At 39.4% G+C, this 20,746-nt stretch overlaps 2 protein-coding genes across 3 annotated transcripts in view; one reads left to right on the top strand and one right to left on the bottom strand.

The window, feature by feature from the left end:
• LOC110924276 overlaps positions 1–20,746 on the top strand; it is a 61,782-nt gene that overhangs the window by 12,222 nt on the left and 28,814 nt on the right. The window lies entirely within an intron of this gene.
• Positions 3,018–19,360, bottom strand: LOC110871788 (sphingosine-1-phosphate lyase). 2 transcript variants are annotated; one of them, XM_022120519.2, is made up of 11 exons: positions 19,239–19,360; positions 18,789–18,828; positions 18,637–18,687; positions 18,447–18,538; positions 18,244–18,370; positions 17,871–17,886; positions 5,034–5,141; positions 4,888–4,942; positions 4,665–4,811; positions 4,509–4,587; positions 3,018–3,345 (listed from the first exon to the last, which is right to left on the bottom strand). In XM_022120519.2, the coding sequence occupies exons 2-11, from the start codon at positions 18,789–18,791 to the stop codon at positions 3,223–3,225; spliced, it is 801 nt and encodes a 266-aa protein (XP_021976211.1). In that variant the 5' UTR covers positions 18,792–18,828; positions 19,239–19,360; the 3' UTR covers positions 3,018–3,222. The 2 variants fall into 2 exon arrangements, with proteins under 2 accessions (XP_021976211.1, XP_035832245.1); XM_035976352.1 differs by lacking the exon at positions 19,239–19,360 and having other exon boundaries at positions 18,789–18,876.

Raw genomic sequence — 20,746 nt, 5'->3', positions numbered from 1 at the left:
AATTTGTTGATGCAGATTTTGTGTCCGATGCTTGTCGAATAGATTAGTTTTAATTTTACGCTGAATTTGTAATAGTTAGTGACACGGTCTATCGAACGTGTATAGACCCGCTCGTTTGAAGTGGTCAAACGAGAGGGTTATTCGGTTGACCGTGTGTGTTTGCAAGACAAGGGGTGTGACTATAAATAGAAAACCCTTGCCATTTGCAACACAAGAGAGTTAGTGGAGGTTTGAGACCTCACCGGGAGAGATCACCACTTGGTCTCTCCCCGGATGTATACTCCTTTGGTATTAGTTCGGTTATCATGTAATCGGGCCGACTTGTAATGTTTTACTACCGGATTAATACAAAGTTGTTTTGTTTATCATCTCTAATCTCTTCCGTCTTTGAACATAATCATGAAAATCACGGTTTCGGTCCCGAAACCCGGACCTACAATTGGTATCAGAGCCATGGTGCCCGATTTAGTAAATCTAACCGTTTACTAAGTCACATGTGCTCTAGATTTGTGATTTTTGTGCTTTTTGTTCAAGATGTAAAGTTTATAAAAGCCAAAAAGATTTTATTTCTATTTTATTTTCGATCGTACGATGTTGGATCTCGAGTCTTCGTTACCTGAAACCTGAACGAAAACCGAATTGACTAAATCTTCATAAACGGTCGAAATTTGCAAGTTTTGAAAGATAAATCTGAAATTGATAAATTTTGTTAAACTTTCAAACTGTCGGACGGTGTTTGATTGTGACATGGTCATTCGTGTGTCGTTTGTTTATACTAACTATATTCCAAGCAGTTGTTCTCATTACGCGTTTAGATTTCTTGCATGTGCAGATTCTAAAGGCTAGGAGAACATGGTCGATGACAAGCTTCGGAATGAAGACACGACGTGAAGGCACTCAAGTGTTGAAGATGATCGAGTTGCCGCTGAACATCATCAACACCACAAGGATCCCAAATTATAAAGATCAAGTCATTCACGAGCATGACTCAAGGGGGAGCTTATGTTAAGGGGGAGTTTGTCAACACACTCTCTACATGAAACGGGGAGTTGGTTGATACACTCTCTGCTTTCAAGACGTGAAGACTTTGAAGATCCTCCGACATGGAAGATATGGAAGTTGAACCTCACGAGTAGCGTCCAAGGGGGAGTTTGTTGATACATATTATGTGGACGCGACTTGGTTCAGTTCAACTCGGTTCGGTTCGACCCGGTTAGGTTCGGCTCAAGCCCGACGCCACGACATTCCTCCGTCGTGCGCCCCAGAGTTCGACACGTGAAGCACGGAGAGCCGCAACCTATTCCCGTCGCCACATCATCATGACATCATCATGATGATGTCATGATGATGTCATGATGATGTCATAAAGTGGCTAGACTTTGACTAAAAACAAGTTCATGAAAATTCATGCAAGTTATTAAACTGAACGTGCATGTGTTGTTGTATATGGGCCAATCACATTACTTGGGCTGATACAATCACATCTGGGCCGAACCTTACCCAATCGCACAAGTCAACATTTATATATATACCGAACTCACTTGGTGATTGGTGGACACAAGGAAAACAAGAAAACAGACAAGTGTTTTCGGTGGTAGACAAGAACCGCACAAGGAAGATATACCCGAGAGATTCAAGAGAGAGTTTGCAAAGATTGTTTTGTAAACATTGAGCTTGTAACCGACTTTTCAAGTATTAATACATTGGTGTTAATCGTTGAGTCTCGGTCTTGTATCTCGTGTTCTTGTCGTGTTCGATCTCGGTTTGCATCTCCGGTTGGATTCCGCACAACCGGGTGTGTTTGTATACAAGGATTAGGCGACTAGATCCTCCTAGCCGGACCTACAGAAATGTCGTTTGTTGCGCGGATATAAGGAGATGATGTACGAGAATATTCGGGTATTTAACCGAGTATGATATTACTTATAGGAATAATTTAGGGCTACAAATGAACCAAACGTTTAATGAATTGTTTGTGAACTGTTCGGCGGAAGGTTTGTTTACGTTCGTTCGTTTAATAAACGAGATAACATGAACAAAAAATTCCATTCTATTAGTTAAAGAACGAACACGATCAGATGTGTTTGTGAACGTTCAGTAATATGTTCGTGAACGTTCATTCATTTATGTTTGTTTATATTCGCGTGTTTATGTTGGTCATTAAAGATTTTGTACATTTAATTATTTTATCTAAACTTTTTATATTCTTTAATGCTTATTTATTTATTTATTTATTATCCTAACAAATAAAATATGAAACCTCATTCCCAACATGGTTATGCACCGTTCCCCACTTCTCATTTCCTTCTCATCATTCACATCGACAAATACTATTAACCTCTATTCCATGATTAGGCCTTCAAGTTCCAGCGCTAATCCATCCATCATCCAGCTCTAGTCTTCGCCAATTTTATTTGTGTCCATTTATAGCCAATATTCATCATGAGTTTAAGATGGGTATGATATTAAAGGTTATCCATAAAGGTTATCCATTCAATTACACGATATTGGTTCCATATATGAACAAGTTAACACATTATATAATCATAAAAATCGTATCACACTTATTAAAAATTTGAAATTACTAAAAATACAATGTTGTTAAACAATTGATGTACTAGTTAAAAATACAATGTTGTTAAATACTTTTACTAGTATAAAAAGCACAATATTTTTTTACCAGAAATAACGGATTTAACATGGGCATAGGGACGCCAATGGGCACGATAGGATATGGTTTTCTTTTGTAATCTCAGCAACATATTAGATTATAAAAGCATCTTTCATTCCAGGGGAAACCCACCGCCATGGCCCATAGTGGTAAAACACATGGCTCACATGAACAAAAATTGCACCAAGTGGGACTCCAACCCATAACCTCCACATTGGAAGGTCATGGGTTACTTCCTCCCGAACGAATTGATCTAGAATTCATTAGCTTACCATTACCATCATTATCGTTGTCGTTGCCATCATTATCGTTGTCGTTGGACAATTCCATTTTTAGCCAACTAATCTTTCCATGGTCAAAAAACAAGATTTTCAATTCAACCAACACTTGCAAATTCAGGGTTAAAAAAAAGATGGTATTTGAATTACTTTAACATATACATCTACAAACTAGTATAAAACAGTTTACATATCATCAACACACAATTTCCACTATCCTTTCCTTCAAAAGCTTTTGACAGATAAGTGGATCCAAACACCCCAAGAATCATATTAGCATGCATTATCCATGTAGTCTACCAGTAATTCACTAACCATACCTCTATCCGGAATCTTCCCGGCTGCACCATATATCGGCGCAAGTCCTCCGCTTATTGGCCCGGGATTCTTTTTCACCTAAAAATATAACGAACAATTTATCGGCAAGGTGAAATATATATAGAAGCCGGTTCTTGTACAAAGTGATTTTTGTGTGTGATGGGTAGATGCTTCAGTTAAATTAAAGGTGGTTTTAGACTTGACGTTGTAATGGTTAGGACACACAATTGTAATCACACGGTTCCTTCATGTGTCAGGCCAGGACAACTTGAACGAACCGTTGTATGTTAAAAGCATTGTTGTAACTAGTTTAGACGTACGTTATAATTAATAGTGCATCAACATCTTTACAAATAATATACCAATACTATATTCAAAACAAAGATATCAATCCTCAATGTTATGGTATACTTTTTTATAATAAAAAAAATAATAAAGTATATATAACTTAGACTTAACTTCCATTTTGTTCCCTGTGATTTGGTCATTTTAACGGTTTTGCCCCATAGTTTAAAAATAGCCATTTTCCTCCCTGATTTTTCAAACTTATCGTCATTTTGCTCCCCACCTCTAACTCCATCCAAAAAACCCATTAACTAGAAGGGTATTTTGGTAATTTTATAGATAAAAGCAAGGGCAAATAAGTCTTTTCACCTAAATAAATCTATAACTTGTTTATTTACATGTATATAAGTAATTTTTTTCTATCCCCCATCTTTCCAACCACTCTTTCTACCGGCCACCACCATCCACAACCATCCACCACCACCTGCAACTACCACATGCCGACCACGACTACCGCGACTTTTAACTAAACGTTTTAGTTGAGTTAGAGCCAGGGAGTAAACTACTGAAATACCTCTACTTTTAATTGAACGCTTTAACTGAGTTAGAGCCAAAGAGCAAACTGGCGACAAAATCGAAAGATCAGGGAGGAAAATGACTATTTTTAAACTATAGGAGCAAAATCGTTAAAATGACCAAACCATAAGGAGCAAAATTAAAAACTCTATAACTTATTTGAGTTTTTAAAAGAAAAACGTTGCATCTAGATTTAAGCCAAAAAATCAACATTAACCTTCACTGTTAATTACGATCTTGCCACTCAATCTTAACCATTGAAATAGTGTAATCAACGGTCCAAAAGCACTTGGTACCCTTATCAAGTAATATCCACTTTGTATTTGATCCTAATCCAAATAAATGAAAAGTTTTCTAAACAAGATAATTTGGAGACTTACAGTTTGCACTGAATCCTTTAAATCGTTGAGGAATTCATCAACAACAGGCACATGTTGAAGGGTCACACAGATATGAATGCTGAAATATGAACAATACGTTCGAAATGTCATTTCCCGATTATTATTTCGCGAAATAAAATTATTATGATGATATACCTGTTGGGTCTCTGCAAGGGACTTAAATGCCAGCCTTTAGAGGACAATATGTCATTCACTTCAAATATGTCAATTACATTAGAGCCAAACGCCACAATTGTCATATCTGGCCTTCCAACGATAAACAATTCGGGGATCTCTTTCACTCTACAAAACATTTAAAAAAGGGCAAATAAGTAATTTTCACCTTGGAATTAAAAAAAAGAGACAGAGAGATGCATACCCTTGTTGTATCCTCTTTGATGCTTCCATTATCTCTCTTGTGTGCTCAAGGTAACCTTTAAAACATACAAAATAATGATCATTTTAGCTATAAAAATGTGACAAAAAAGGGCCAGAAATTATAAAATCAACTTTTAAATACGCAACCTTCTTGCCCTAATGAAATCATAGCTGCCCAAGCTCCGGCAATCACGTTTCCAGGCCGGCTACCAGCAATTGTTGGAGATACATATAGACCACCAGACCACTCGGTAACTGTAGTATTAACATAAAACGCACTTTAAATACACATATATTTCATAATTTCATGCAAGTTCACACGTAGATTGGAAAATTCAACCTATCTACTTGTAACTGGATTGATTTGAGTCATGCTTTATCGTTAATGGGTCAAACACGTAAGACGTGACGTGGGTTATGCTTTAACGTTCTGCATAATATCTCCTAAATCGGTTATTAAAAAAAGGCAAATTGGATTTAAATAGTCCCAACTTGCTCAATTTGGCCGATAATAATCCCAACTCAGTTATTAGCCGATAATAATCCGAACTTGTCCACTTTTGGCCAATAATAGTCCGCCGTTAAAAATAGCTTAACGGAGTTAAGTTTTTTGGGGAATTTGCCTGTAATAATCCCACCTAGACCTTATTGGCCATTAATAATCCCACCTCAGAATATTCCCCCCACCAGTCCCACCTTTCACATATTTTTCCTACAATGGTCCCCCGTTAAAAAAACTTAACGGAGTTGTTGGTGCACTTGTGTCTGTACTTTGTCTGTATTCGGTCTGTATGTACGATGTTCTATTTAGTGTTGTAAGTTGACCAAGTCAACCATCCTCCGGTTTGACTTGGACAACAGTTGGTAAAATAGTGAAAGATGTTCTGATCGAAGGATAGCTCCTCAAAGGATGCTGTTGATCCTTCGAGGTGCACGAAAGATATGGTTCGACTGATTAGACCTCGAAGGATGATCCTTCGAGGTCAATGCTGATCATTCGAACAACTTGTGATCGATAGATGATCCTTCGGACCATCTATCGGATCCTTCGGACCAGACATCATGGGCTGGGTATAAATACCCATGCAGTGTGTTGAGTTTCAAGAGATAGTAGACTTGTGAGACAGAACACACACACATCCGAAAGATTGAGAGCATTCTGCCCGGAAACTCACACACACACTTTGAGAGTTTGCAAGTTAGATTTGTAAACATTGTGCTTGTAACCGAAACTTTCATTTGCATTAATACAAGTTGTGTTAATCGGTGAAACCTTTGTGTGTTTGTGTTTATACTTGTCTCATCCCGGTTTGCCTACTAGCTTGGATTCCGCACTCGCTAGTGGGTTAGTATAACAAGGTTTAGGTTTGTTCTCGATCCTCCGAGAGGGACCTACAAGTGGTATCAGAGCCTCGCTCTTTACCTTGTTTAAAACCGGGTTTGTTCAAGTGTTTGGTGTGTTTGGACACTTGGTTTAGCACCCGTTTTTGGTGGTTTTCTTGCTTGTTTAAACTGAAAAACGGTTCCTAAACCTTCGGGAGTGCTCAAGGTTGGGTTGGGTAACTTGAAAACTTGTTTTTGAGTAACTTTGTGTTTTCCGGCGAAAGCTCCGGTTAAAAATTCCGGTGACTGTGGTTAAGATAAGGTTTTTCATTTTTGGCAAATTTTCAAAGTTGGTGGTGAAAGGACAGCCTGCACATACCATCTTGCCGAAAGTTGACTTACCATCCTGTCACCTTTTCACCAACCTTTCACATCAGATCAGTTTGTGTCAGAAGTCTCGAAGGATATCTTTCGATCAAGAAAGGGTCGAAAGATTATTATCCTTCGATTCATCTTTCAAAGTTTGAATCATATCCTTCGAGAAAGGAATCTTTTCGAAAGACAAGTGTCCGAAAGATAAGGATCTTTTGTATTGGTGAATCTTTCGAGATTTGTTGTTCGAAAGATAAGGATTTAACACGAAAGATAAGGATCTTTCAAAAGGGAATCTTTCGAGTTCTTGAATCTTTCGAAATCATTGTTCGAGAGTCAACAGTAATCTTTCGAGTACTGTTGATCCTTCGAACAAGGTTATATCTTTCGATTGTGGTCTGTTTATTGCTAACAAGTTTCTGTTTTCTTTTAAGATCTTTCGAACTAGCATCCTTCGACTGTGTGCTCATCATCTTTCGTGACTTGGACATAGAATTTATTTTTCTTGTTAAAGATGAATCCGAGTTGGTGGGGAAATCCGGCTCCAGACAGTGGAAAATACATGAATACCAGTCAATCTCCATCATGGGCCGAATCTCCGGTATCTACATCCTCACAAACAAATGCCACTCCAGCTGGTCAATGGGCGTTTGTTTCAAATCAAACTCCGAGTATTCAAAGTCTTCTACTAAGCGAAAGTGAAACCGGAAGTTTGAACAGGCCTCCAAAGTTGATGCATCTTAATGAATATCCGGGATGGGTTGATCGTTTCCATACATACATTCTTGGTCAAAATACAGAGTTGTGGTTGCGGTTCACTACGGAATTCGATCAAACTATCGAGGTTGCTACTTCTTCGACAGCTACATTTGCCGATCTTCCTGATGATCAAAAGAAGACGTATGACTTAGAAAAGAAAGCATACGCTATTCTCACTCAAGCACTGAGCAAGGATATTTATCATCAGTTCGTCAGTTTCAAGACTACGAAGAAGCTGTGGGATGCATTGAAGACAAGAGGAGTAGGTAATGAAGCCACACGTCAACTACGACGAGATCTACTGAAGAAAGAATTCGATGGCTTCACATGTATGGATAAGGAGTCCTTGGGAGATATGACAAGCCGTTTCTATCATCTACTTACTGAGCTGACCAACTTTGAAGTCACAACGACTCCAACAGAGGTGGTAAAGAAGTTTGCCGATGCATTGCCTCCTCAATGGAATAACTTCCTGGAAATCTTGAAGTACAACGGAACGTTGAAAACTACAAATATCAACGATTTCGTGCAGCTTCTGGAGAACAAGGATCAGGAAGAAACGTTGAAGGCAAAGAGAGTTGCAGTGCCACAGAATCCAGAGATGTATTATGGCACCTCCACTTCTTCATCTGCAAAAGCCGGTTCACATACTCCACTTCAAACGGCGTTTGTCACAAGCACGGATATGTATGGCAATCCAGTGCAAGTTCCTGTAAAGCCGCCTCCAACCACAGATCTGTATGGAAATCCAATACAACCACCTCCTCCTCCTCCTGCTCAACAACCACAATATGCGTGTTATGGAGGAACATCATCTGCTGCAGGTCAACAATCAAAGCCAAATACAGTACAGCTTGACACTTCAAGCTTCTCTAAAGTCAGTGTAGAAGTAGCTAAGGAACACATGGAGCTACTTAACACTGTAGTGAGCGCGTACTGTGGGTTGATAGAAGGTTAGATTGGAAACATTAATCTGACACAAGAAGATTACAGGCAGATTGATAAGGAAGAGATGGACTTGATGGATATCAAGTGGGCCTTTGCGAGTGCTGTGAGAAGAGCAAAGGATTGGATGGAAAGTACTGGCAGAACCAGCTTGGAAAGTAAGCGAGACACCAAGTATGGGTTCGATAAGCAGGCTGTTAAGTGCTTCAACTGTGGTGAACGGGGCCACTTTAAAAGGGAATGTACAAAGCCAGCACATCACGGGAATCAAAATCCCTTCAGAAACCGAGGCAACCAGCAGAATCAGAACAGAAACACTGAGCGTTCATTGGTGCCTGCAAATAACCAAACCAACCGAGCACTTGCAGTTCAGGTGGATGAAGGTTGTGACTGGTCAATCCAGTTGGGTGGTGATGCTCCTGATGGAACAGCATGTTTTGCTCAAATTGTGAAAGAGTTAGTTCACACCAGTGGTAGAGAATCTTCTGCCAGTGGTGGTGAATCGTCTGAAGATGAAGACTCTTCTGGTTATAGCAGGAGTGCTGATGAAGAATCATCCAATTCTGGTGATGATTATATGGGTGAGACATCAAATGCAGCAATCGATGCAGATATTGATGAACTTTTGGAGGAAGCTGCAGCAGAAACTCAAAGAAGATCTATTTTGGTGGATCAAGCTGCTTATACTTCATCTTCTCTCCATTCAGCCTTTATGGCTAATGTCGACGGTTCATCAAGTCAGGTATGTGTCAATGAACCCACTGCTGTTAATTGTGATGAATGTGCTAGGTTGCATGCTAGATGTGCCGATCTTGAGAAAAGTATGTCTGAGTTGCAAGGCAAACATGATGCTTTACAAGCTAGTTTGTTTGACTTGCAAGACAAACATACTACTGTGAATGAGAATTTGAGTGACTTGCAAAGTAAGCATGACGCTTTGCAAGAAAAATATGATGTGACCTTTCTCCACAATCAGAAATTGACTGTGGATCTCTCAAAATGCACAGAAGCCAACATGTTTCATGAAAACCATGAAAAAGAATTTAAGTCAATGATTGAAACATTAAAGAAAGATAAAACTGAATTGACAAAAATGGTTTCAAGAAAACAGACGGACATTAATTTGTATATCTCTCGTCTTGAAACAATGCAAAAAGAGATGGCTTGTGTGAAAACCGAAAGTGATGCGATCCAACTCAAGCTAGACAGTTATTTGAGCTCTAGCTATGTGTTAGATCACATCATTGATGTTCAGAAGGAAAAGAGAGATGTCACATGCATAGGCTACAAGAAGTGTCCACCACCAGTGAGACATAATTATGACGCCATGCCTGATGAAGAGGACAGGGTATTCTTTGAACCTTCTGTGCCTCTAGATGTTAAGGAGTTTGCTGCAGGACTCGGATACCAAAAGGAAGTATCCTCAGATTCAGATGTGTCAGCAGATACATTTGTGAGTGCTGAACAGAATCAAGATCCTCCAGTTGTGATTGAGGATGCTGATTCGTCTGATGATGAATCTGATGATACTGTCCCAGCAAAGTCTGATGCGGTAGTCAAAAATGAGGACATACCTCTTGAGAATCACATTCTATGTGATCCCCCTGTACAACCCGCTAAGACTATTGCAACTGAGTCCTCATCTGCAGAAAAGCTGGAGAGTGTGAATTTGCTGTACACTCTAGTTGGTGATGATAGAATTTACTCAGACAAAGATTTTCCCATTAAGAATGTTAATCAATCCTTAATCTGCAAAGTCTTTGAGAATTCGACGAGTAAGTTCTTGGGAAAGGCAGGACCTAAAGTTACAGTTACACAGTGTCCTCCTATTCCAAAGGCTGAAATTCGAAAACAATTTGGTAACAAGAAATTACCAACAGTGCCAACACAGCAAAATCACATCAAACCCAAAAGTAAAACACCGGCTCAAGCTAACAAGAAGCCGAACCAAAAGAAGAAGAAAAAGGTTAACTTTGTGAAATCGACGGGAACGGACAAGATTGAAAAGTTTGAAAATCAATCTAACTTAGATTTTGTCAAGAAAGCTATTGTCGAGAAAAGAAATGAACCAAGCAGTTCAAAACCTAGTACCTCGGGTTCACAAAGTTCAACATCATCGGCTAGACGATCACATGATTCTTCGGGGTTTGTAGAACGAAGATCATGTTTTGAATGTGGAACCATTGGACATATTATTCGTAATTGTCCATTTCTTCATAAACAAAAAGGAAAGGTTGATGATCCCCATGGCAAAACTGACCATAAGCCAACTGTTTCCACAAAACAAGATCCCCGACTTGTAAAAGAAAGGGAAAAGAAACAGAAAAGGCAACAGGTCAAGAAAATTGAAAAAGCAATTAAAACTGATGTGGTTCAAAAACAATCTGTTGCTGTAAAACCAGAAACTTCTACAATTTCAAACAATCAAGAAGTTAAAATTTTAAAGAAAGATACTGGTAAAACAAAACAGACATGGAAACCTAAATCGGTTACTGAATCAGGGGGACCATCACAATTCACCAATCATCAAAGACAAGAAGTTATTGTCATTGATGAAAATGGAAGACCCAAGACCACAATGGCTTGGGTCCCCATCTCCAACTAATTCATTTGAGTTCATGTGCAGGGTGCTTCAGGAGGAACTATCAGTAGTCATTGGATTGTTGATAGTGGGGCATCCAGGCACATGACGGGCGACATGAAGCTTCTCTACGACGTTAAATCTATTAGAGGAGGTTATGTTGCTTTTGCTGGAGATAAAGGTGGATACATTACGGGTGAAGGAATGATATCTAACGGGATTGTCAGCTTTGACAAGATCAACTTTGTGCAACAACTTGATCACAATCTTCTTAGTGTTTCTCAAATCTGTGACAAGCAGTTCTCAGTACACTTTGATGCTAATGGATGTTATGTGCTGAAACCCGGCTTCAAAATTCCAAAAGAATGGATTCTCTTGTCGGCTCCAAGGATAAATGATTTGTACGTCCTTGACATGAGCCAGGCTATTACTACGTCTGCACAAGCAACTTGTTTCGTTTCAAAAGCCACAGAAAAAGACACTATCTCTTGGCACAGACGAATGGGTCACATTCACTTACGCAAAATGAATCATTTGGTTTCAAATGAATTGGTGAATGGTGTTCCCCTCAAAAATTTCCATCTTCAAGACGTCTGTGTTTCGTGCCAGAAAGGAAAACAAACAAAGAAGAAGCACCCTACAAAGAAGATCAACACAGTGGCAGTTCCTCTTGAACGTTTGCACATGGATTTGTTCGGTCCTGTCAAGCACAAGAGTATTCGGGGTGACCAATACTGCCTTGTGGTTACTGATGATTATTCAAGATTTTCTTGGGTTGCGTTCATGGCACACAAGAGTGAAACCTTTGGTATTATCAAAAACTTAATCATTCAGATTGAGAATTTGTATAAGTTGAAGGTTAGGCGGATACGTAGCGACAATGGTACTGAATTTAAGAATCATTCCATGGCGGAGTTCTGCACTTCAAAGGGTATTCTTCATGAGTTTAGTGCAGCTTATACTCCTCAACAGAATGGTGTCGCTGAACGTAAGAACCGCACATTGATCGAGACTGCTAGGACAATGTTAGTAGAGTCGCAGCTACCCATTCCATTCTGGACTGAAGCTGTGGCCTCTGCATGTTATACATTGAACCGAGTCCTTACAGTCAAAAGGCACAACAAGACCTGCTTTGAGCTTCTTCAAAAACGGAAACCAGATTTGTCTTATCTAGAACCGTTTGGAGCTCCATGCACGATCATCGATCCTAATGGAAAGTTTGGGGCAAGAGCAATTGATGGATACTTTCTTGGGTATGCCACCCCTAACTTACGAGTCTGGAATCTAGAGACTAAAAGGGTCGAGGAATGGTCTGAGGTCAGAGTACAAAGGCACACCTTGCCAGTCAAAAATCCGGGTCAACCTTGGATGTTTGAGTACGATGACTTTTTCAATTCGATCAATGTTGAAGCCGTTGAAGAAAATGCTGCGGCTATGATGTTTTTCGAGAGTGACAATGCAACAGTTTCACCGGTGGTTCGTCCAATTCTTGTTAATCAAGAACCATCTTCTTCGGTGAACAATAATACTCTCAACAATGAGGATTTTCATGATGCAAACGAATTGAACGAATCTTCAGAGGATGATGAATTTCTAGATGCAGATCAAGAAGCCCCAACAACAGCAGTTCATGGTACTTCAGAGGGTACTCCTCCAGTGGATGCCCATAGAACAGCTGAGACTACTGCATCATCCTCTTCGTCAATTCCGGGTCTTGAATTGGTTGTTGATCTTAATCTTAACAACCTGGGTATAAATGTTCCAGTTCCAGATAATCCAGAAACAAGGATTCATAATACCCATCCTCAACAAAACATCATTGGAAATGTGCAAAGTGGCGTACAAACAAGAAACATGTTGCGAAACAACAACAATGCAGGCTTGTATGCAGCTATTCGAGAATCCGGGCAACAAAACGATTGGTCCTTCGCGTGTTATGTCTCACAAGAAGAACCAAGAACGTGGAAAGAAGCCTTGAAAGATAGCGCTTGGGTTGAAGCAATGCAGGAAGAACTGCAACAATTCCAGAAGCTGGGTGTCTGGAAACTAGTAGAGAAACCTGCTGGATATAAGAAGATTGGTACCCGTTGGGTTTTCAAATGCAAAAAGGATGACCGCGGAGTTGTTATCCGAAACAAAGCTCGTTTAGTCGTTCAAGGTTTTCGTCAGATTGAAGGGATTGACTACAACGAAGTCTATGCACCAGTGGCACGTCTCGAAGCAATTCGAATCTTTCTAGCCTATGCGTCCTTCAAAGGATTCAAGGTTTATCAGATGGACGTGAAAAGTGCATTCTTACATGGTGTGGTTGAAGAAGAGGTATATGTCGAACAGCCTCCAGGTTTTGAAGATCCTATCCATCCCGATCGGGTTTGGTTGCTCAACAAAGCTCTTTATGGTCTACATCAAGCACCGCGAGCTTGGTATGCAACCTTATCTCACTATCTGCTGGAGAACGGTTTTCGTAGAGGTCTTATCGACTGTACTCTTTTCATCAAAGAACAAGATGGAGATCTTCTTCTGGTACAGGTATACGTTGATGATATTATTTTTGGTTCTCTTAATGATGTCTTGTGTAGGGAATTCGAGCGCATTATGCAGGATAAATTCGAGATGAGTGCTATGGGGGAAATGACCTTCTTCTTGGGCCTACAAGTACAACAAACGGAGTCTGGAATATTCATCCATCAGACTAAATATGTTGGTGACATCTTGAGCCGGTTCCAGATGTCTGATGCAACGCCCATTGGTACCCCATTGCCAACTAATCACGGAATTACTCCAGACTTGAAGGGAGAAGCTGTTAGCCCTTCCATCTATCGCGCCATGATCGGATCTCTCATGTACCTCACAGCATCAAGGCCAGACATAATGTACCCAACGTGCCTGCTTGCTAGATATCAAGTTAACCCGAAGGCCTCACATCTTGCTGCTGTTAAAAGGATTTTTCGTTATTTGAAGGCGTACCCTGACACCGGTCTATGGTACCCTAGGGATAATAACTTTGAATTGGTAGCTTTCAGTGATTCTGATTTTGGCGGATGCAAAATCGACGGCAAATCCACAACGGCTGGATGTCAGTTCTTAGGAAATCGCCTAGTCACATGGCAGTGCAAGAAGCAGACGTGTGTAGCTACATCAACATGCGAAGCTGAATACATTGCTGCCTCAAGTTGTTGCTCCCAAGTTCTTTGGATCCAACAACAGATGCGGGACTACGGTTTTGAATTCCTAACTACTCCTATTTACGTTGATAATTCTGCTGCTTTAGATATCACTAGAAATCCTGTGCAGCATTCAAAGACCAAACACATCGAAATCAAATATCACTTCATACGTGATTGCTTTGAGAAAAGGCTAATCGATGTTGTTAAGGTCCACACCGATGACCAACGTGCCGACTTATTTACCAAAGCTTTTGACAAATCAAGATTTGACTTTTTATTATTGGTAAACGGCATTAAGGTCAAGCAAGAGTAAAACCAACATCGGAAAATCATTTTTGTAAATACCTTTGTGTTTTAAATTTATCTTAGTTTATTGATTTTAGGGGGAGTATATCCAAAAATCAGAAAATCCAAAAACATCGAAAAATTTCAAAAACACAAAAACTATAGAAAAACAAAAATGAGTTTCCTGGCGAGCAAAAGAGAAAATGATAGTACATCAGTGGTCTATCCAAACCTCTTTAAACCTTAAATGAAAAACGATAAGCAGCTCTATATAAGATGTATCGGTAGGCTCACAATCATGTTAAAGTGTGCAGGGTGATATAAATCTTAATCGACTGAAGACCAGGTGGGAACCATTCATTGGCATATGGTCTTAGTACCGAAATTTCGTTTGATAGATTGCCGAGGTTCTGAGATATTCGGTCTTTATGCTGCTTATCATCTGGGTATCATGGTTGTATCTTTTACCGAAAAATAACGGGGACGCAAGTCTAGATCTTCCATGATACTATACATACGTGTACATATTGCATACTGCATTCGACCTCAATAAGTGATAAACAATCACATGTCCAAAACAAATAAGTGATAAAAATATCACATTTTTCCGGGTGTCAAGTTCGTCTCTCTGCTGTACGGAAGTACTGACCTGTTCACGGACTTGCACCTGTGCCCTCATGCATATGAAAATCAAGTTCCTCATCAATAAGTGATTATATCACATAGGGCTTGTTTTCAATTCAAAATAAGTGAGTATCTCACATTTTATACGGTCAAACAGATGATAATCGGTATACTCACCGGTAAGATGAACTCTCGTGCATACCTTGATACGGGAATGTGTCGTGATATGGATGAACACCGGTCGGTAAGTATAAATCATACATTAACGTATCCTCTAAACATGATTACATCTGATAAGTTGAGCTTAAGTGGACAACAATACCGATAATTGTTATAGGATGCTTATCTTAATGTTAACTAACTGAACAACAAGAGTGTTTTGGCATGACCGTACACTGATATGATTCTCTTACCCTCGAAACTCGCAAAAAGAATGTCTGTATATATTTATTTACTGCTTAACTTTTATTGTTTTTCTTTTAAACAGTTTCGTCGTTTGGTGCATATCAGCACGACATTAGCGGTGATGTCGTTTGATAACACTCAAAGGATTTTAAAATTGTTGTCTTTTAATTTCAAAAACACACCTAAAATCTGTGTTTTAATATAAACTTTATAAAAGCCAAAAAGATTTTATTTCTGCTTTATTTTCGATCGTACGATGTTGGAGCTCAAGTCTTCGTTACCTGAAACCTGAACGAAAACCGAATTGACTAAATCTTCATAAACGGTCAAATTTTGCAAGTTTTGAAAGTTAAATCTAAAATTGACAAATTTATTAAACTTTCAAACTGTCGGACGGTGTTTGATTGTGACATGGCCATTCGTGTGTCAATTGCTTATACTATATTCCAAGCAGTTGTTCTCATTACGCGTTTAGATTTCTTGCATGTGCAGATTCTAAAGGCTAGGAGAACATGGTCGATGACAAGACTTGGAATGAAGACACGACGAGAAGGCGCTCAAAAGATGAAGATGATCGAGTTGCCGCTGGCCATCATCAACACCACAAGGATCTCACTTCATAAAGATCAAGTTATTCACGAGCATAACTCAAGGGGGAGCTTATGTTAAGGGGGAGTTTGTCAACACACTTCCTACATGATTCGGGTAGTTTGTTGATACACTCTCTGCTTGCAAGACGTGAAGACTTTGAAGATCCTCCGACATTGAAGACTTGAAAGGACATCAGAGTTTTGATAACTCGAAGACCAAAGACCGTCGAAGTTCAAGACGAGTCTACAACCATAGAAGATAAAGACAAAGCTACAGCCAAGGGGGAGTTTGTTGGTGCACTTGTGTCTGTACTTTGTCTGTATTCGGTCTGTATGTACGATGTTCTATTTAGTGTTGTAAGTTGACCAAGTCAACCATCCTCCGGTTTGACTTGGACAACAGTTGGTAAAATAGTGAAAGATGTTCTGATCGAAGGATAGCTCCTCGAAGGATTGTGTTGATCCTTCGAGGTGCACGAAAGATATGGTTCGACTGATTAGACCTCGAAGGATGATCCTTCGAGGTCAATGCTGATCATTCGAACAACTTGTGATCGATAGATGATCCTTCGGACCATCTATCGGATCCTTCGGACCAGACATCATGGGCTGGGTATAAATACCCATGCAGTGTGTTGAGTTTCAAGAGATAGTAGACTTGTGAGACAGAACACACACACATCCGAAAGATTGAGAGCATTCTGCCCGGAAACTCACACACACACTTTGAGAGTTTGCAAGTTAGATTTGTAAACATTGTGCTTGTAACCGAAACTTTCATTTGCATTAATACAAGTTGTGTTAATCGGTGAAACCTTTGTGTGTTTGTGTTTATACTTGTCTCATCCCGGTTTGCCTACTAGCTTGGATTCCGCACTCGCTAGTGGGTTAGTATAACAAGGTTTAGGTTTGTTCTCGATCCTCCGAGAGGGACCTACAGGAGTTAAGTTTTTTTCCAAATCACAAACAGATTTTTTAGGGCTTTTGATCGGAACGATGATACGAGTCCATTGATGTAAAACATACTTCGAAATGGTGCTTCAAGTGACTTGATTTTGGTTAATTAGAAATTTAAACACCCGAATTGAAGCGCCATTTTCATCGGTTGGAGCACCGTTTCGAGGCAAGTTTTACATCAATGGACTCGTATTGCCGTTCTTATGAAAAGCCCTAAAAAATCTGTTTGTAATTTGGAAAAAAGCTTAACTCCGTTAAGTTTTTTTTAACGGGGGACCATTGTAGGAAAAATATGTGAAAGGTGGGACTAGTGGGGGGAATATTCCGAGGTGGGATTATTAATGGCCAATAAGGTCTAAGTGGGATTATTACAGGTCAATTTCCCAAGTTTTTTTTCCGAATTACAAACCGATGTTTTATGGATTTTGATCAGAACGAGGATACGATTCGATTTATGTAAAACTTACCTCGAAACGGTGCTTCAAACGACTTGATTTTTGTTAATTGGAAGTTTAAACACCCGAATTGAAGCACCGTTTTCGTCGTTTGGGGCAGTATTTCCAGGTAAATTTTATATCAATCAACTCGTATCCTCGTTCTGATCAAAATCCATAAAACATCGGTTTGTAATTCGGAAAAAAGCTTAACTCCGTTAAGCTATTTTTAACGGCGGACTATTATCGGCCAAAAGTGGACCAGTTCGGATTATTATCGGCCAATAACTGAGTTGGGATTATTATCGGCCAAATTGAGCAAGTTGGGATTATTTAAATCCAGATTTGCCTTAAAAAATAGATTACCGAAAATGTACAACTTTAAGTAATCATATTTGACACACTGATTATTAATTAAAACTACTTTTTTTACAAAAAGTGTTCATGTTATATTGGTTTTTTTTTTTTTTTTTTTTTTTTTTTGTAGCAGGTAATACACTCTTTTTTTTAAGGATAACATGATTCAGAAGAAAGAATCTTACCAGCAACAAACTGATGCTGTTTAAGTCAGAAGGATGCACAAGTTAGCCAATTTCCAGAACGCCAGCCACCGTCAAATATGAGAAAGCAAGAAAAGTGTGAATTTTGTGATTTGGCTCGACTCATATAAACCAAACAATCAAACATCATATTTTGGTTAGTTCTTATTTGATTCTGGCTATATACACACACATACACATACATATGGAAGTCAAACGTTCTGTTTTGGAAAAACGATCAAATGGAAAGGTAGGCAAACAGTACAAATAGTAGTTTATTAAGAATAATCATAGTTCACCTGTGTTATTAGAAGTTTGTAAACAGCTTATATGCTACAAAATGTTGAATTACAGGGATTTAATAGAGAGTAGTTACCTTCCGAATATCATGATTTCTGTATAAAACTATACTAGTCCCTTTGGGTGCCAACCCATACTTATGAACATCTGCTGATATAGAGGTCACTCCTTGAACTGTAAAATCAAATGGTGGAATTGGGTACCTGCAAAATAATAAATTAAATCATATTGGTAGTATAAGCAACAATAGTAATGAACAAAATGCTAAGATAATCACACCCGAGTTTGCGTGCAAAAGGTAACACAAAACCACCAAGACAAAGGTCTACATGCAGACAAATCCCGTAACTAACTGCTAATTCACCGAGCTCCTGCAAGATATAAGCATATAACCCACAAATCATCACCATTACACAAATTATTTAATAAGTTAGTGACCGAAAAAACTATGCTAGATCATACACTTTACCTCAATTGGGTCAATGATTCCATGTGGAAAACCAGGAGCCGATCCAACAATCTAATTTGCGGTTAAAACGTTGAGTTGTTAAGATTTAGGTGTATTGAATAAGACTGAAAAGATGACAATCAGTGTACCAGACCAGTTCAACAACCACGTACCATTATGGTGTTTTTGTTGATATATTTCTTGATAGCTTTAATATTGATGTAGTGAGTAGTACGATAATGAAGATCAAACACGTTGATTCTGTGAATACCCGTGTCGTTCTTCCCCAACCCCAAAATTCAACCCAAAGGGCTCGGAATTTGAAGTGAAAAAACTGTTTTCTCAAAATTCAATTCTGATTGATCAAATGACTAGGGCAATACATAAATAGAGACAGAAATTCGAAACGGGCCTAAAAAAGACAACGGGCCAAACACAAGCCCAAAAACAAAAAGCCCAAAATACTTGAAAAAACATAAAAATGGAAAAAAACTAATAGAAATAAGCGTTTTTTCGGCCCACGTAGCCCAAGTTAGAGCCATTTCAGTGAAGCCCTTTTGTGACGCGATCTTGGGCCTCCAAGTACAGGATGGCCCGCTCTTCCACGCTTGGGCCCGCATCAAATATCTGCTTGAAATTCCTTATTCACGGGAACACGCCACAATTTGATTTTGAAATATTGACAAGCTTTGTCATAAGCTGAGTGTGCAGATTCAGGTATTATCCTGCACTCAGAAAGAGAGAGAGAAAAAAACTTTATAGATTAGAGGTGGAAAGTTCAACTGAATTTTTTTTTTTTTTGAACGTCCAACATAAGAATCGCCGGGTACTCCGTACGCGGCACCCATTGGCCGAAAGGTAGCCCGCGGCAGCCCAACCTGCACGCACGGAGCCCCTAGCCCACCATGCCACCAGTTCCGGGGAAAACCCGACCCTGCACCCGCCCGAGGGCACGACAATGCAGAGCTGGTAAAACCCGGGTGGATCAGGAATCGAACTTGAGACCTTTCAGTCAAAAGTCTTCCCTCATTTCCATAACCACTAAGCTATAAGCCCAGGGTTAGTTCAACTGAATTATATGAAAAAGAGTCAATTATTTCTTGATAAGTGATAACGTGTATTAAAATGCTTACAGTGTCCTGATTATTTACTTTAATCGTTTTCAACACATTAATTACTTACAAAAGTCTATAAGATTTGCAAAAGTCTGTTGGTCGGTTGACCCGCATGTTTTTTCCCCTCCGGATGCCTTTTCTTTACTTCCGAAAAGAGTGCCAGTAATTGCAACCACTTCTGCCTCAATCAACCCCACCCGTTACCCGCCCATCTATCACCTATTTCCTTAACTTAACGAGACGGTATTCTATAACCGATGAGCAGGAAACTCCTGTTCATGTCTTCCGGGACAACCATCACTCGATCACGACCTACAATACTATCCCAAATCGAACTTTTACGCAAAGACTTCAAGCAAAACGCAACGAGAAGCACAGTTTCGTAGATCATTCACATGCATAGAGACTGCAAAACAAACAGCAGCAGCAGAAGAAGAAGAATCAGCGGCTGTTTTCTCTGAACTTTTTCACGGGTTCCTTGCAATAGGAACTCTAGCTGCAGAAACCGTCACTAACGAACCAAAAACACCGACGTTTGCCACCTACATTGAGAACGATATGGTGGTCCTAGAACCCGAAGCAATGGAGAATGAACTGAAGCTCATTAATGATGAGTTAGAGAAGGTTTTAGAACCCGAAGGAAAGGAGAATGCAGCGGTTGTTTGTCCGCTTCAAGATTATCTGTTTGGTTCGGTAATTGAACTGTCGGAAACAGTGACGGTTAAGAAAGAAAAGGAGCATAGAACATCACTTGGGGAGCTGTTTCAGAGAACTAAAACAGTTGAGGAAGTTACTACTGGAGGTAAAGTTAACAAAACTGAAAAGATAAAAGAGAAAGAAACTGAAAAGTCTGCTGTTTGTTTGATGAAGAAGATACTGAAAGGAAGAACACATTATTCTTCATCTAAGCACTCCTCAGCTGATAAAAAACCGCGAAAGGTATACGCGTATAATGTTTTCTTGACTTGCAAGTTACACAGATCTTTATAGGGGTGTAAATGAGCCGAGCCTGAGCT

This window comes from Helianthus annuus, chromosome 8 (genome assembly GCF_002127325.2).
Source record: "Helianthus annuus cultivar XRQ/B chromosome 8, HanXRQr2.0-SUNRISE, whole genome shotgun sequence".
NCBI lineage: Eukaryota > Viridiplantae > Streptophyta > Magnoliopsida > Asterales > Asteraceae > Helianthus > Helianthus annuus.
The sequence above is the reverse complement of the archived record's forward strand: the minus strand, read 5'-3'. Positions and strand labels throughout refer to the sequence as shown.

Coding starts and splice junctions, on each gene's coding strand:
- LOC110871788 (XM_022120519.2), bottom strand. Junction 18,371..18,446: donor CCTTTTGCACGCAAACTCGG/GTGTGATTATCT, acceptor ATTATTTTGCAG/GTACCCAATTCCACCATTTG. Junction 3,346..4,508: donor TAAAGGATTCAGTGCAAACT/GTAAGTCTCCAA, acceptor TTATATTTTTAG/GTGAAAAAGAATCCCGGGCC.